General features: G+C 40.5%; 1 protein-coding gene across 6 annotated transcripts in view; it reads right to left on the reverse strand.

The window, feature by feature from the left end:
* IL6ST (interleukin 6 cytokine family signal transducer) overlaps positions 1-17,724 on the reverse strand; it is an 81,987-nt gene that overhangs the window by 4,821 nt on the left and 59,442 nt on the right. For all 6 annotated transcript variants that reach the window (XM_075589224.1, XM_075589227.1, XM_075589225.1 and 3 more), the window contains 8 exons: positions 12,612-12,694; positions 10,885-11,104; positions 8,089-8,271; positions 6,711-6,812; positions 5,672-5,818; positions 4,673-4,813; positions 1,108-1,204; positions 476-557 (listed from right to left, as the gene is read on the reverse strand). In XM_075589224.1, the coding sequence (XP_075445339.1) occupies positions 476-557; positions 1,108-1,204; positions 4,673-4,813; positions 5,672-5,818; positions 6,711-6,812; positions 8,089-8,271; positions 10,885-11,104; positions 12,612-12,694 (1,055 nt within the window). The remainder of the gene's footprint in view (positions 1-475; positions 558-1,107; positions 1,205-4,672; positions 4,814-5,671; positions 5,819-6,710; positions 6,813-8,088; positions 8,272-10,884; positions 11,105-12,611; positions 12,695-17,724) is intronic.

The following is a 17,724-nucleotide window of genomic DNA, read 5'->3' on the forward strand; positions in this document are numbered from 1 at the left end:
AGCCAGCGGGACCAGGAGGACTTATTGGGAGGTAAGAAGGCCTTTCCATACCTCCATGATCCTGTGTGTGGCCCCTTGAGGGTGTCCCAGTGTGTCTGGAGCTGCGAGAGCCACTTCGGTGTCAAACAGGAGTCCGGTTGCTAAACCGTTTGTTACTCCAGGACACGTTACTGCTCTCCTTCACATTCTGCTCACGACAAACCCCCTCCCCACCCCCCTCCTCAAACAGGCATACTCAGTTAAAAATCTCAGCAGACGCTCACCGGAGTGCACGACAGTTGGACTTCCTACAGTTTTTAAACGGAACCTCCGCAATACTGCAAGATCCTAAATCATACCCATCTATATTCACAAGACTTTTTGTGCCTGTATATCTGTGATGCTGACGCATACTACAATATATGAGAGATTTCTGATTGCAAACTCTTTGTGCGTCTTAGTGAAGATTGGAAGTGTAAAATAATACATTTCTTACCCTGTTTGGAGTTTGAGGAAACCATTGTGCAAGGTTACTTTTTGAAGGATCTGGAACGTTCGGCCAAATATGCTTTTTAATCCTAAAATACAAAGTAATATAAATAAGCTCATTCCGTCTGGATGTGGGCTTTTACAATGCTTCAACAATGGTTCAAAAGCTTAAATACTTTTTTATTTTTTTTTACAAATGCTGAAATTTTTTAAATGAATGCTGTGCAAAACGACATGCATCCTTCTTTAATATGACATCTAAAGCCCTTTGCTGTTAAAAGGAAACGTACACATTGAAAAACAATTAATATAATAGTGAGACTTCCTTGAAAGAGACAATGTGATCCACCTTGTAAAGGCCACAGACTATTCGATTTTTGAGGAGCTGTTCAATTATGTTTCAGGTGTTTGAGTCTGTGTTCACTCTTTAAATGCTCAGCCTCTAATACAGTGAATATCATTTCAAGGCTTTCTAATGCACATGAACAAAGTTCACATAAATGGCAAGTCTAACTGAATAATTTTAATGGACATCACTTAAGAGTAACAAGAAACACAGAAGATTGCTACTTTTGTGAACCATAAAAACTAGCTGCAGTGTAAAACATACACACTACCCATAAATGTGTGTCTACTTACAGGTCTTTTTTGCTGAAACACAACAAGAAACCCAAAAGCATGAGTACCAGGAAAGCTATACAAGATGACACCACAATCAGTTCAACTTCTCCGGGGGCTAGGAAAAAACACAAAAACAAAAATATAAAGAGATTTTATATGGCCAGTAATGTAGTTGCCCAAAAAACCCATCTACCATATCCATTCACGGCAAGGAAAGCAAGCTGTCCGGTCACACATTTAGTGGTTGTTACCATCACTCCATCGTTTGGACGTTAGGAGGAACTGAACTATTAAATAACAGTACTTCGTTTTTGTTATATTGTGGGAATGGGCCAGAAGAAGGGGTCCTTACTCTGAAACGTCGCCTCCCTATATTGACTATTCTTTTACTTTTTCCTTCGCTTATTGCTTCCCCCAACCTCCCCCTTCCTCCTATTTTTTGATTTTGCTACCTAGAACAGTTTGTCTACATTTTTTCATATACTTGTTCTGTTAGAACAGTGTAGAATTAAATTAATTCGCAACTAATGGCAATGGTTTGCCCACTGGAGCTATTTTTATCTTCTTCATTGGTACATCCCAAATGTACTTGTTTTTAGAGACGTTATATAGATCATGAACCTTTTAGGAGGATTTTGTTTAAAATAATAATAAAAAAAAAAAAAAAAAAACATTTCTAAAGGCAACCGTTCCCGTTTTGAAGGTTATTACAGCAAATGTCCATTCACATGAAAAACAAACATTAAGACAATTATTATTACACATAATGTAAGTAATTATGCTATCACCTTATCCTAGCTAACATGAACATAGAGTAGGTGATACAGCTGCTTGAACGAACACCTGTAATGTCTTTCCAAATGTTAGCCATCTAATACTGTAGGACTAATCTCGTGAAGAGAAGTGACCAAAGTATTGGAGAATTATCGATATCCTAAAAGGCTGATGCTTTAGCATGTCAAACAATCGCAATAAACAGACTGCACACTGATTAAAAAAACCCAAATATATCTTGTGAAACGGTGGTAAAGCAGATGATAAAATCATAGTATATACTATTTATCATCTTCGTAGACCACATGGGCTCAGCTTTACTCTTTAACCAACACCATGTGTATTACAAAGTCAGTGATATTGTTCTTTGAACTTTACTACAACTCTGATACTTGTTGCTTGAAGACAGCCTGCACAGGGCAGAAAAGAAAGGACTAGCCAGTTTGCAATGGGGCGAGTGAGCCTGCCTGCAGGCAAGGTGGTTTTAAAGGAGCACATACTGTATTACTAAAGAAATACTCCTCTTCTCTCCTGGCCATGTCTCAGTCTCCTGCGGCAGCGGGCCAGGAGAGGAGGATCAGGCCTCACAGAGGTGCAGATAGAGGTCAAATTACCACAGTTGGAATCCAGGAAGAGAGGAGAGGATGTGGGTGCAGGAAGTAGGTAATTGCATGCATGGTGGAAACTTAAAGAAACAACAAAGAGTGGGGAGTGATCACAGGACCATACTAATTGAATAAAGTGTTTAAATACATAGGTGAGGTAATCAAAGGGTGGGTGCAAACTGTGAACTGAAAGTGAATCAGAAAAAGAGGAAGGGGAAACACAAAATGGATGTGCCCCCAAAAGAATTCACTTAAATGCACACCCCCCAAATATAAAAATTAACTTTTAATAAATCCTTAAAACATATATTACCAAAGTAACGTGTAATGTGAATTAAAAAGATATTAAATCTTGACTATCAAGCAACCGTGTCGTTGTTTAATCATACTCCCCCAGTATCAATTGGGATGTTGAAGACAGGGAATGCTATGAGTAGGGTATAGAACCCCTCTGGGGTAGCGGTAAGACCGAATGTAGAGTGATATATAATTATATACAGGCAAGTGGCCACAGGATTAAATATCCTAATGCTGCTAAATATAGCCCCCTGCACATTTACATGGAGATTGGTCTAAACAATAGCGCTGGTATATGATGGTATAATAGCTGTATTGTAGAGCTTCCAAATACCGCAGTAATGGCTTTAAAACACAGCAATATAATATGAAGACGCCTCACATTAGGTGCAGGGATAGCAGGCACACTGACCATGAGTAGATTAATAAGTAGTTAGCTCATATGGTCTTTTCAGTTACACCCAGGATACTGCAAACACTACATTAAAAACAGCTCCAAGTAGGAGACTGACAACATTGCGCGTCCAACGCGCGTTTCCCTCCAGCAAAGGAGCTTCTTCAGGGACAAGTAAGACATGGTGGAAACTGTTGATGTGCAAGAGAGATAAGCGAAGATGTGTAAAAGGGGTTTGTGGGGGACAGAAAAGATACAGAGAACAAAATAAGAATACAGATTTATGTACATACGGGTTTGATTCATATACAATTATTTTTGTATAATAATCTTGCACGGGTCATAACTTGTGCAAACTCAGGGCATTTCTCCAGTACTTAATTTGCATATGGTACAGTGTACATGGAGAACTAGAACAAGTCCACGCAACAGCGCTCAGAACACACGCATATATGCAGGGTACAAATCTCATGTGTTTGATTAACCCAAAAATTGAAAGCAGCATATTAGGCATAGAAAAACAATTCTGGTTTCTTTAGAGTCCAAGGGTACTATGAAACGGAATAGAAACTCCTATGAAGGAAAAACACCCCCCCTTAAAATGAACACCCTGAGGGGTACTGTAGTAATGTAGTCACATTGAAGGGACAAACATAACTCCACTCATGGCTAAATGGTACCAAAGTGAAATCTCCTGGAGTATAAGCACAGGTTCATAAGGATGTAAGTGAGCGTGTGATCTATGAGGGGGTATTACTCACAACCCATTGATCACCACTGCTCCGGAATCAGCGTGCACTCGACTGTCGACGAAACCGATAATGGAAGTCCTCCCATGGGGGAGGGATGACACGGTGCACAGCAATGGAAGGATGGCAAAATGGATCGCAGTGAAATTTTTTTTTGTATTGCTCAACCGATCACATAGCAACAGGTGATACTGCACACTGTTTTTCTCACGTGTTGCTATGTGATCAGTTGAGCAATAAACTTTTTTTTCACTGTGATCCAGTTTGCCATCCTTCCATTGCCGTGCATCGTGTCATCCCTCCCCCATGGGAGGACTTCCACTATGATACAGTGTCATTTTGCACCCTTATATACCTTGAGAAAGGGCATACGGCCCGAAACACGTAGGTGTGGTGCTGCTGGACATGTCTGGGGGTCGTTTGGTTGATCCTGTTATGGAAGAAAGATATCTTCATTTTTAACCCGTGAGCCTCCTTCTGGTTTGTTGCAGTGCGCTGCCTATTTTTTCATCCTTCCTAACTTTGCACCCAACATGTAGTTTTAAGAATTCATAAAATAAAAAAATATATAATAATCATGGGGTTTGACCGGTCTTTATTTGGGAAAGAAACCAAAAAATTAAAATTAAACTGGCAAACCTAAGAGAAAACCCCGTTTCTGGTTTATTGCATAATCAAAGTGTATTGTAATTTCTTAAAGATAAAATGGAAGTGAAAACAGTCTATTCATGGAATACTGACTCGCTTAATCAGAAATCTCTTACCAAACTTCTGGGTTGTGAAGGTGAATTTCGGGCCCTCCGTTCCTCCTTTTTCTGTATATGCCACCATATGAACCATGTACAGAGTGTCACCAGTTAAGGATGCAAGCGTATATTCTGTACTTAAAGGATCAATGCTTACAGCTGAAAAGAATGAACATTGTAAGTAGCATTTGGTTTTTCTAATAACTGCTTCATAACTTAGTGATGATCACTGTTACTTTGGAATTACTGCTACAATTATTATTCAGCTTAATATAAGCCCTCAATGAGCACACATAGCCCAACCAACATTTAGTTATACTCTGATACTAGTATTTTGCACCAATAGCATTTCACACCTCATTTGCAAAAAAATTCAACATAGCCTAAATCACGACTGAAAAAAAACAAAAAAAGCAATCAACATATTGAAATAAATGTTTTTATGGCATAGTCCTTATGAAAACGGTACACATATTAATTTGGGTCTTCCTTGCATATCTTGTAAACCAGATTCAGATACTTGAACAATCTGTCAACCCATAAATGTGGCTGCCAGGACTAGTTCTCTTGATGAGATAACAATGAAGTAGAATCACCACCCCATCTTTATGCTAGTCTGCAGTACAATGACTACGCATAAGGCTGCGGCGAGGCAGGGAGCGCGCAGGCGCTCATGCGCGGTGACATCACACTCCCTGCTCGGCTGGGAGATTTATGTCCGGCTATGTGCGCGCGCGGAGGAGTGATTCGGGGGGCGTGGCCATGACGTCACGGAGCTGGTTCGCCCTCATTGGGCGAACCGCTCACGTGACGCGTTTGCGGACGACAAATTAAAATGTACTTGCTCTGCAAGCAGCTAAGTGCACAGCAGGCGCAGGGGCTTGATCACGCTGGCCACACACATTGCCGCAATGTGTTTCATAGCGGCCCGCGTGAGCGCGCCCGCCCGCTCAGCGCCACCCTAGCTGAGGCCTTAGAGGAATATCATACAACAGTTTCTATTTTCTTCATACTTACAAGACTCATTCCCATTACTAGGTTTGTAAGTCAGTGTGTAATTTATGATGAATCCATTTTGGGAATCTAGCGAAACTGGACTCCACATCAAGACAGCCCGATTTCTATCCACCGTCTTTGTACGAACAACAGGGCCCATGGAAGGAGCTATAACGTAAATAACCACTGTTACTGTAGGATACTTAAGTATTTATAGGTATTACCACATATGGACTTGTTGTCAGTGTTGCTATAAAAATGTGTACTTTCTGGCTGCTATATTAAGCTACGTGACTCATACTAGGTGTTTTTTTTAAACCAACTTCTCTTATTTTCTTACACATTTTGCACGGCAGGGATTTGGTTGTAATCACAGAATTATACCCCATAGAGGGCTGTTAAAGCCAAGGGGATCCTCTGACGGTAACAAAGCTTCGGTGATTTAAATAATGTAACATTTCAAAGGCTTTAAACAGACCATGCACTGTATGAAAGAATCGGCCCGGTGGTCTCTTGTTTGGAGGGATGAATAACAAACCCTATTCCCAATATTAACATTGGTATGCACATACAGCTAAATATTTAATAGTCTTCCATGAACCTTTAAAAAGGTTATTTGTATGTCATACAAATGATAACAGCAGGCAAGGGAAGAGTATTAGTACTCATGATGACTCAGAGGCGCATTTTGTAGCTTCTTGAGATTGACCATTAACATTTAATAGTCGCCTGGCGCCCAACAGCTGGGTAACATCACAACCTCAGAGCATTGCAAGGCAAATGCCTTCTAGCAGAAAAATCAAAGGATTTCTTGAAACAAGTGAATTTGAATGGCTTCTTTACATGTGTGAAGGGCTGTAATTGCTGAGGTCTTATCTGTGCTCTGCAGTCCCCCTCAACAAGCTCTTCCTGGAGTTGTATGGAGTTTTTATTTAAACAGCAGTGCTACCTCTTCCAGGCAATACAATGATAATCAAAGCCCTGCAGCTCCCCGACAGTAAAATAACATTGCGTTGCATGCAAACCTGGGCACATTTTCCTTCAAGTAGCTTCTACTTACATCCTTGTTGAAGATATGCCTCCACAGTCCTTGCACTTTCATGACCATCATTATATAATGGATGAACTTTGATCAAATAACATTTAAATGGTTTAATATCACCTAATAGAAAAAAAAAATGATATTAATATATATATTAATATATATATATATAAATAAATATATAAAAGCAAGCACTTGAACAGAATATATACGCCTATAAAATGTAAAAAAAAAAACTAAACTGGTCAAAACCAGTGTCAAAGTGATGATTCGTGTCACAGTGTGAATATCCCCACAAAACTGCCTTTTATTCATTGACTCATTGTCATCACTTATAACATTGAACTACAATTATAATTGTATTCAAAATTAAAGGGCAGAACATTGTGGTAACTATAAACACATAGTATAACTCATGTACCACTGCAAATGTAACATTTTACTTGTGTAGATATGCCATTTTACAGAACTAAACATCTCCAGAGATTTGCAGTACACGTTTCGTTTACTCCAGAACCATACAGTTTTAGCCTGACAAGTCTTACCTGCATTGTATATCTATGATAACATATGAAGCATGTAAACCTGTCAAATCTCACTTAATTGACAGGAGTCTCACTGAATCACACGCAACAGATCTCGGACTCACTCTGGTAGACTCATTCTTTGAAGTGAGGGGCTTCCCTATTAAAATATATATATTTTTTGTTTCCTGATATAAAAGACCGATTTAATGGTGACAAACTTTCAAACTTATTCACGGTAGCCTTGTCTGAGGTCAGTTCAGCATTTCCCAGTGACCGATTACGTGACCATTGCAAGTAGATAAAGAAAACAAAAATGATGTCATAACTTGGGTGTGAGGTTCACAAGGGAGGCCTTGAAAACATCAGTGGACATGTGAATGTGTTGTGTTGAAACACTGAAGCTGGTGAAAGCAAGTTAATGTGACGGTCTTTCCTAAATGAGTGTGATCATACTTAAAGAACCGGGCTGTAGTGGTTTCTTTGAATACTGGCATCATGTGCTTCTTATTGGGGCCTTTGAACGTGGGACTGCTGGTCAATCAAGTTTTGACTCAACCTCTAGCTGCTAGAGTCTAGCATGCCATGTCCTCGTTTACAGAGGTAATAAGCATAAGGATGGAAGAGAGCTATGCCTGTGTGCCCACGGTGCTATCAAATGAAAAGGAGTTGCCACTGGAGATCAAACCCCATCCATATCTCAGTTTGCCATATTTACTGTACTCTGTATTATTTATCATCATCCAGATTTAACTTCTAAAACATGTCACTGCCATTAATTCATGCTGGTCCTAGGAGGAACTGCACCTTTAAAGTACAACCTCTGGATGTAGATCTAGTTAGCTCAGAACAAAGTAGCATTATACACTCACCTCTCAAAAAAGCACCATTAGAAGTGTTCGGTTCTCGTTGCCATTTAACATTGCAACTGGTTGAGTCCGACTTAATACACCATTCAATGACAAACCCATACACCGATTTGTTCGAGGCAGTCCACTCAACCCAAAGCTTGCTATCCTTGGGGAAAGCTTTAACATAAATTTCCGGTGGTAGGACTGCAAGATGGAAACAATGTCAGTTTCATAGAGTAATCTGTTACAAGGGTTTCACTTAAGAATTAAAACACTTATGGATGTTGTCATCGATATGGCCAGCACTAGTAAATGTCCTTAAACAGTATCACTATCCTTAAAGTAAAAAAATAAATAGGTTTCACTTTTGAGCAAGGACAGGAATGTAAAACATGCACAAAAGGGCCATTTGGCCAATCTATTATGCTAATAAAACCATAGGATCCATCAAATCTGTCTTTTATCCAGGATTCCTGAACTCTAAAGTGTATTTACCATTTGGGCGACAGTGTTCCTTGCATTTGTGACCTCTTGGTAAAAAAATTCAAGCGTCCTCATATTTCCCCCCCAAGTCTTCCATACTCATGTTTTAAAGCCCAATCCCTTGTTCCGGTGCTTTTTACTCTGAAATAGGTTTCCCTCATCTCAATTAGGCATTTGAGATCTTTAAAAGTCTCTATAATACTGTATGTCCACCCCTTTCCACAATCTCTTCCAAGAAGCACCTATTGATGTCCATTAGTCCATCTTTACAATGCTGTTAATGTAGACTGCAAATCACCACCTATGTAATCTATTTTTGGCATCACCACCTCCTCCTTTCTGCTGGTACTAGCTCTCCCTGTATTGGCTCACACTCCACATCCTGATTTATTACTTTGTCTGGCCATTAACCACTGGTCCCTTTGCTCGTTGGTTGGTGTTAAAAGTAGTACGATACTGTTTATACTCTATGCTGCCAGTGGGTTTCTGAATTAACAGTTTTTTCTTTGAATTGCAGCACACTCTAATGCAGTCAACGAGTAATTAATAGGTTGAGTAGTTGTGAATCGACTATTTCCTTCTCCTTGTGGCTAGCCCCAATGAAGAAATGTTCTTATTCATTCGTCCTTCAACAAAATATTATCAAATGAAAGACAAGTGGACGTTGCTTCTCCTGTGGAAGAGGATGGTTCATCCTACATAATACAGTGACATCACACAAAAGAGTTATTGGGGAAGGGAAATGAAAGGTTACCAGGTTTACAAACCAGCACTGAAACGCAGTCTCTAACCCCAAGATTTACCCTTATACAGGTCACAGTCCTTTGCATATTTGGGTGCTACGATTGGTTGCACTTTTACAGCAATCTATCCAGAATCCTACAGGAGTCTAACTTATACAATGTTAGTATCTTTCCCCTTGATTACTATTAATTATTATTGAGCTTGTCACGCCCTTGTTTTTTTGTGCATTAAAAAATCATGATTTTCCTAATCTCCAGTTTCTAAAATTACAATGGTAACGTTTACGCTGCACTAGTCTCAAACATCCGTAAATTAACAGATTTAGATTTTATTTGCATTTTACTTATTGTGTGCATTGTGTTAAAAATATGCATTTTCCCTTTTTCCTCATCTGCTGAATTGAAGCGTAACAGCCAACGATGGCTTCATCATTCCTATAGAAATAATGAAAAAAAATAGTCTACCCCCAGCTTTGAGGACTGAGAAACAGTCTCGTCAAGAAAAATGCATTACATAAAGACTGCAAAGCCCCTGAGCACAAACTTATTCCCCATGCGCCCCCCCCTCCTGGCAGTTCCCCTCCTCCGCACCCCCTCTTACCTCGGCTTGGCGTCATGACATCACGTTGCCATGCCGACGTGTCGAAGAAGCTGCTGGAGCCAAGGTAAGTGAGGTTTACAGAGACCTTCGCCGCTTCCCTGGCACTTAATTTACGTGCCTTCGGGAAGCGCGTGGGGCCTCTATAAACCCTGCGCCCCCTGCAGACAGTCTGGCACCCCCCCGCTACTCTAGTATAAAGGTGCTTATTGGCACATCAAAAAAGAGAACAGCAAGAGAAAAACACCCTGTTACGATAAAGCGCAGACGCTGCACGAAACGCGTAAGAGGGTTTTTCCCCTTGCTGTTCTCTTTTTTGATGTGCCAATAAACACCTTTGTCCGGTCTTATTTTCCCTTTGAAGCGGCTGCACCGCCTCAACTTTTTCTCCACATTGACTCGATTTTGGCAGGAGCACGCTGACACGACAACCAGGATCCACGGAAAGGAGGGAGTACATCTTTATTAAACATTACTCACAACATCACAAGATGTTTATCACAATGCACTGATTATGCAGAGTTAACATTATTTGCCTTAAGGATAGGGCTAGTTAACCTGCTAGCAACGTGCGAGTCTATTAAGACTTCTAATAAATATTTAATAGTGATCTCAGTATCTATTACGGACACCGTGGGACATTTCCTCCAAGTTTGATTATACGGTCTGGGGAATGTATCATATACAGAGACTGAGCCTCAGATATATACTACTGGTACTTTCCTCAGGGAAGCATCGCTAGCGGGTTAATCCCTCCCACCATCTCTAATTCTATATACTGAGCCAGAGAAAAACAAGGGGGTAGCTTTACAATATTAGTATTTTACTTTTACAGTAGCGAGTAAGCAATACGGGTTGTTTTTGCTAAAATAAAAGAGATCAGCTGAGAAAACCTCACCGGTGCATCTCCGGTCTCCAACAAGCACCAGCAATGTTTTCCAATTCATTTCTCTGAAATAATGCTACATAAAAAAAACACATACAAATACAGACCTTTGGTGTTTGTAGCTGGAATAAACAAATTTGTAAGAGGAGAATCGCCGACACTGTTGTGAGCGATGATAGTTGCAACATAGGCATCTTTTGTTAAGGGAACTTCATGGCTCGTGCCAATGACTTTGTAAGTACGAGAAGTCAATGTTCTTGGCCATCTTTGCTTAACGGTCAGGGTGTATCCTAACACCACTCCCCTGGCATACAACGGCTCCAAATCCTAATACAAAACAGATATGGATGTTTTTAATTGCATATAAGGCCACCGATTTGCAACTACACGTACATTCCCAGAGAGGACCAAAGTGAAGAGGTTGCAGCTGCATATTGAAGTTAAAACCAGGCACTGATTTTTTTTTTTACATTTTAATTTTATTTCAACACATTTTCAAATTACTTTTCAAGGTTTATCCTTGAAAGGTCTGTAAATATTGTAACCTAAAGTTGCTCTTACGGATTTATACGTGGGGTGAAGCAGATAAGATTGACAATGAGCCTCTAGTCAAAGCTCTCACTGGAAATAAAATTGAAAAATAATTATGTACTGTATTATTATTATTATTATTATTAAAAGGCATCGAGCAACAAGTCAAGATGAAAATGTAGCACTTGTGGCATGACATCTAAATTCTTCATTTTGTTAAATATTTACCGGTGATTAGAAAGAAGAGGGTAATATTTACACACAGATAACACAAACGTATTTTTCTAGACGGCTGTTTTTGGAAGATTGCGTCAGTTATGTGAGACACAATTTCCCCTCTTTTAAAGTAGTGGTCCTGTATCTGAAACGCTCATGAAAAGTTATGTACATAAACATACTGACAATAAACAAAAAACATTACTTTATATACAACAAAAATAGGTAGCCCGCACTCAATATAGCAAAAACTGAACGAGCATCAGATAAGGATGCAGTAAAAAGTCATTTACTTAAAATACACCAAGGACAGAAAAAAGAACAAACAAAACGGGCAGTACAACAATAATGCACAAAGTGCAAAACAGCAAGAAAGAATAAGCAAAATGATACTTACCTAAAGCTCCACGTACAGTATGAGCAATAATACAAAATAGCCTTGCATCAGCACTCCAATGTGGGGATGAATAAGTGTGAATGGTGCAAAGCAACTAAAGCGACCCCTAAATCCCAAACAGTAAATCTATATTACTTTATATACCGTTTCAATTTATCTAGTCTGTCTACGCCAGGAGTGGCCAACTCCAGACCTCAAGGGTTACCAACAGGTCAGGTTTTAAGGATATCCCTGCTTCAGCACAGGTGGCTCAGTCAACGAGTGAGCCACTGAGTAAGCCACCTGTGCTGAAGCAGGGATATTAAAACCTGACCTGTTGGTGACCTTGAGGATTGGAGTCTCCCTCCACCCCCGTTCTATGCCTTCAACATGACATAATAATTTAGTGTGAATAACGTGATTTAATTGGTCAAATATCAGACAACGTAAGTGAACATAAAAAGCTACTGTATGTGCTCAAAAACAAATCTGTGGCCCCAACTCTACTGTCCCTTGTTCCCCTCACCTACCAAAAAAAATTGGCAGCATTGCGGCTTTAATATTTTGCCACTACTACATTTTAAAACGGACGGGATAGATTTTTCGTACTTGTTAAGGTAGTAAGCTGCACAAATAAATGCTAAATAGAGCAAACTGACAGCGGTGGGAAACACACTTAAATGTTCTTTCAAAAACAAAATCACATTGTACCTTCCACATGAATAGAGCACTTCTGTTCCTCCCCGAGTCAGCATCATAGATCTGTCTCCATAATTCTGGACCTTTTATAGGCTCTGGAGGATAACAAATAGAAAACAGTGCATATGTTAGCATTACCTAGGAATAAAAACACACAACTGCATGCAACCTCATTGCAGCTCTAAAAAAATGCTGCTGTATCCAAGTGACCAAGGAAAACATTTTAATTTCCTTTGTAAGGATACCACATTTCTGACACACAAAACCATTGGGGGGTGGGGGGGAGGGGGGAGGCGCACACACACAGAAAGAAACAAACTGTATTTTTGCACTACAGTGGTGGATGCACTCTTGTATATAAAGGAGAATTCTGTAGATCAAAAATACTGGTTACATACACACAAAATATACATTGCAGAATGCCACGGCAACAATAAATACATGAACTATAATCATGTAAGGAAACTGGCAGCAAGGTGGTGTATTCATTGAAGTAATGCATCCAACACTGCGCCAATTTTGTCAAGACCTCACCAAAGCAAGTAATCACGATTGACTACATGAGATGGTGTGTTTTATTGAATTATACAGGGAAAGGTAATGTTGCATTAATGGTTTTAAGACGGTGATCTCATGAAGATCGACAAGGAAAGATGAAGTGCAGGAGTGTGATTTTGAAGAAATTAGCAAGCCCTTTGGAACCCTTCGGCTGCGTCCATAGGACTGGAGGCGCGCGGAGGCTGGCCTTGGTCAGCGCGCCGCCCGGGGTCGTGTCGGGGGGGGGGGGGGGGGGGGGGGGGGAAAGTGCCTGACCAAAAGCCCTTCAAACTTGTCGTCTTTTGCTGATATCCTCCACTTCCATTCACATCCTGGTGGCTTACCATGTGATGACTACACCAAATCGATCACGAGGTTGAGTGGCGAAGTACTGATGGCACTCAGGTGCCACCGTCTTCCAACACACAAAGTCAGGGCTCCCTTGTGACGATGGGCCCCATCTACATTCATTATTCTACCACTTCGCCACACAGAAGGTTAATTTGAGTTACAAGTTACATCTTAAAAATACTTGTTTTGTTGATTAATGTGAAACTATTTCTGGGGTCAGCCCAAAATGACCCCAGCATGTTATGTGTTTGTCTAAATGTGAGGTTATCTAAGAGAAAACCTGGCCAGGGATTGCGGGGTGATTAAAACCCTAGAATCACAACTTTTTTGACAGTGGAAATAAGCAGAGTTTTTTTTTGTACCTTAAAATAAATTTCTCAAGTAATCTGGGTAACCCAAGAGGGTGTGGCCAGGAAGACATCCCACATCTAAATTGACTAAATATAAGATATTGTGGATCTGATATGATTCACAAGAACAACAAATATATCTTTGTAACATTTGCAAACAGACAAAGTAAATGATGCTAAACAATCCCTGATTGTGAGGGTGCAAAGGTCAGATATTTGTTTGCCCATCAAACTTAGAAGCAGCCCTGCCCAGACTAATCTCTTTGCCCGCGTCAAAGTCACCCGAACATGGAGGTGGGTCACAACATTCTAGGAGTTACAGGAATAGAGTTAGAAGACAGATTATTCTCTAAAGCAGGCCTGCACAACTCCAGTCCTCGAGGGCCGCAAACAGGCCATGTTTTCAGGATATCCCTACATCAGCACAGCTGGCTCAATCAGTGGCTCAGTATGACTGTACCACTAATTGAGCCAGCTGTGCCGAAGGAGGGATATCCTGAAAACCTGGCCTGTTTGCGGCCCTCGAGGCCCGGAGTTGTGCAGGCCTGCTCTAAAGTAATTTTAAATGGAAAAAAAAAAACAATCTTTGCGCCAAAGTCATAAAAATGTCAGACATGGGTGAGGCCCAGTGTAAAGGTTACAGTGTATAAAAAGCCTGTATTTGGGATATGAAATTAGAATTCAATAGAAGGAGTGTTTTATGCCAACAAGACACGTGAATTCTCAAATTCGCAGCCGCATATGTGTAATGTGTGTTAGGAATTTATGTTTGTTTAATCCCATTAGTTTTATGAAAAAGTCTGCATATTTTATTGTATATCAGGGGAGCGCAAACTTTTGACGATGCGTCACATCACATGACCTCGCGGTGTCATGGCGACGTGACCAGAAGCCAGCTGAATCCCGGTAAGTTGAGGTTGCAGAGACCACGCACGGTCCCCCGACATTTAATTTAAATGCCTCGGGAAAGAGCGCGGGACCTCTGCAACCGCCCGCGCCCCCCCAGAAAAATCCCAGGGGGGCGCGCCCCCCACTTTGCGCACCGCTGTATTATGGGACTAAAACTCACAAGACTATTAATGCAATAATAAAACATTTGATTTTATTTGCTTTCACTTTAATCTGGGTGCTGCTATATAAACTACATCATTACATAGCACTGAAGTCAAACATTGCAAATATCAATATATCATTCCATGGAATTTCAAAGTCCAAAAATTAATTATTGCGGAATAGACTTGTCACGAACGGCACACCCGTGAGCACAAGACTTGTATATGTCACAAGCATTAATACACACAGCTATCTAGCTGAGCCGGTCTTCACCATCGCAAGGTCCCTCAAATGAAATATACAGTGAATTCACTGTATAACCCTGTTCTTTTAATGTAACCATGTATTTTTTATAACTGTGCCCAGGACATACTTGAAAAAGAGAGGTCACTCAATGTATTACTTCCTGGTAAAACATTTTTATAATCTACAAAAAAACTTTGCAAGTTCAATCAGAGCCCGAAGATATACTTCTTAACGTTTAGATGTCATTTACTATAGTAGTGTTTAGTTTACAGAGAAAGAACATACATTACAATAAAGGCAGACAGTTGCATCAAATAAAAAGGATAAACAAACAGAATTCCCTAACATACCTTGCCAAACATTTATCAGATTCCACTTCAAAAATGGTCTTGAGCTGAGAATGTGAGATTATATGTGTCTTGTTGTTGGCATAAGACGTGGGTCCCACACCAAAAACTAATAAAAATATATTAGGTACTTTATTGTTCCATAGTTTAAAAAACGGAGGTAGGTACCCTCCTACGTGTTTCGGGCAATCTGCCCTTTATCAAGGAGTAATATGTCCCCACAAACATTGGTATTTAAATACTCTTCAGAGCAGCCCCAATTCGCGCCAAAATCGCCACCAAATTGGCTCGCCCACAAACGTGATGACGTCACATGCAATGCGTCATGACGTCACGCGTCATGACGCGCTACAGCCACGCCCCCTGACACTGTCACGGCAACCAGACGGCGTCCCGCAGTACAAGGGAGGCGGGCCGTACCTCGGGCAGCTCGATCCCAGTCCCCTCCTACACTGCAGAGCAGTAAAACAGAGGAGGAACTGGGTAATCAATGCCTGACCGGGTGGCCCGTCCCCTCCACCACAGAGCAAAATGACGTCGGAGTAAGACACGTGAGGCCAGGAAGCGCTGCGTGCGCATGCTAGGCACGGCACAAGTGGAGGCTAAATGGCTAGAGGGAGCCCTAATGCATTGCATGTGACGTCATCGCGTTTGTGGGCGGGCGATTTTGGCGCGAATTGGGGCTGCTCTAAAGGGTATTTAAATACCAATGTTTGTGGGGACATATTACTCCTTGATAAAGGGCTGATTGCCCGAAACGCGTAGGAGGGTACCTACCTCCGTTTTTTTAAACTATGGAACAATAAAGTACTTAATATATTTTTATTAGTTTTTGGTGTGGGACCCACTTTGTTCAGGGCTGTGCGTTGGAGTATTTTCCCTTGGATCTCTCTGCATTCTCCTGGCTGCACGCCCACCAAGATCTACAGGACTGGGGCAACACGAATTGTGAGTAGTTCTTCTTCTTTTTCTACCTACCTCTGGACTCTCCCAATGAGGCTGTAGGTCTGATTTTCTTCATATTTCAGCCTTCAGCCTTCAGGGTTAGAGTTCTTGAAAATGGTATATGCAATATAATGAATTCATACCTCACTAGCCCCAGTACCTATTTTCTACATTATCACTCAAAAGATTTATATCAGGATTGGACTTATATGTTGGAGCGCATATCACTAATTGACTATATAGCAATGTGAACCTGAAAAAGTAGCATCATTTATACAGTCATGTCATAAATGACGAACATGTTAAACATAGGGCATCAAAATATAGATACAATACATTAGCCCAGGCTAAAAAGTATAATACGCATTTAAACAAATAAGGAACAGAAGATAGACTGCAATTTGGGCAGTTAAGTAGTGATCGATTCTTCCTACATTGAAGAATGCTAGATTAAAAAAAAAAAGGAGAAAATGTTTGGTGATACCTGATGTGGTGCAAACTTGTTAAAGCAACAACCCCGTTACCCCTTTTTTTTGGTTTCTATAAATCGGAACCAGATTACCCCCCAATAAATTACCCTGGTCCATTTATATTTTTACTTTCACTTTACCGGCAAACAAAAGAAAGTTACGGCTTTAAGTCCTACCAAGTCTGATGACTAGGTTCCTGAACTGTAATATGCCTTCTGCTGTCACTGTTTTCCCCTCACCACCTACTGTACTTTTATGTACTATAACCAGCGGGTGAAATGGCTTACAAAAAAAGCAATAGTAATATCCCTCATTTAAAAAAAAATCAAAAATCAATTAGCATTGGAGCAACGTTTTGAACTACATTTGAAAAAGGATTTAGAAAATATTTACAGGCATACCCCGCTTTAAGGACACTCACTTTAAGTACACTCGCGATTAAGTACATCTCTCCCAATAGGCAAACGGCAGCTCACGCATGTGCCTGTCAGCACGTCCTGAACAGCAATACCGGCTCCCTACCTGTACCGAAGGTGTGCGCAAGCGGGGAGACTATAGAGCCTGCTACAAATGCCTTATTTACATCAGTTATGCACATATATGATGATTGCAGTACAGTATATGCATCGATAAGTGGGAAAAAGGTAGTGCTTCACTTTAAGTACATTTTCGCTTTACATACATGCTCCGGTCCCATTGCGTACGTTAATGCGGGGTATGTATGTATATTGTAAAAACAGAAACGGAGAGAGGCGCCATCCTTAAAAAAATAAAAATGTAAAAACTCTTCTAATATCAAGGGGAATTGTACGTTTGTACATAAAAG

Source organism: Ascaphus truei, chromosome 1 (assembly GCF_040206685.1).
Source record: "Ascaphus truei isolate aAscTru1 chromosome 1, aAscTru1.hap1, whole genome shotgun sequence".
Classification (NCBI taxonomy): domain Eukaryota; kingdom Metazoa; phylum Chordata; class Amphibia; order Anura; family Ascaphidae; genus Ascaphus; species Ascaphus truei.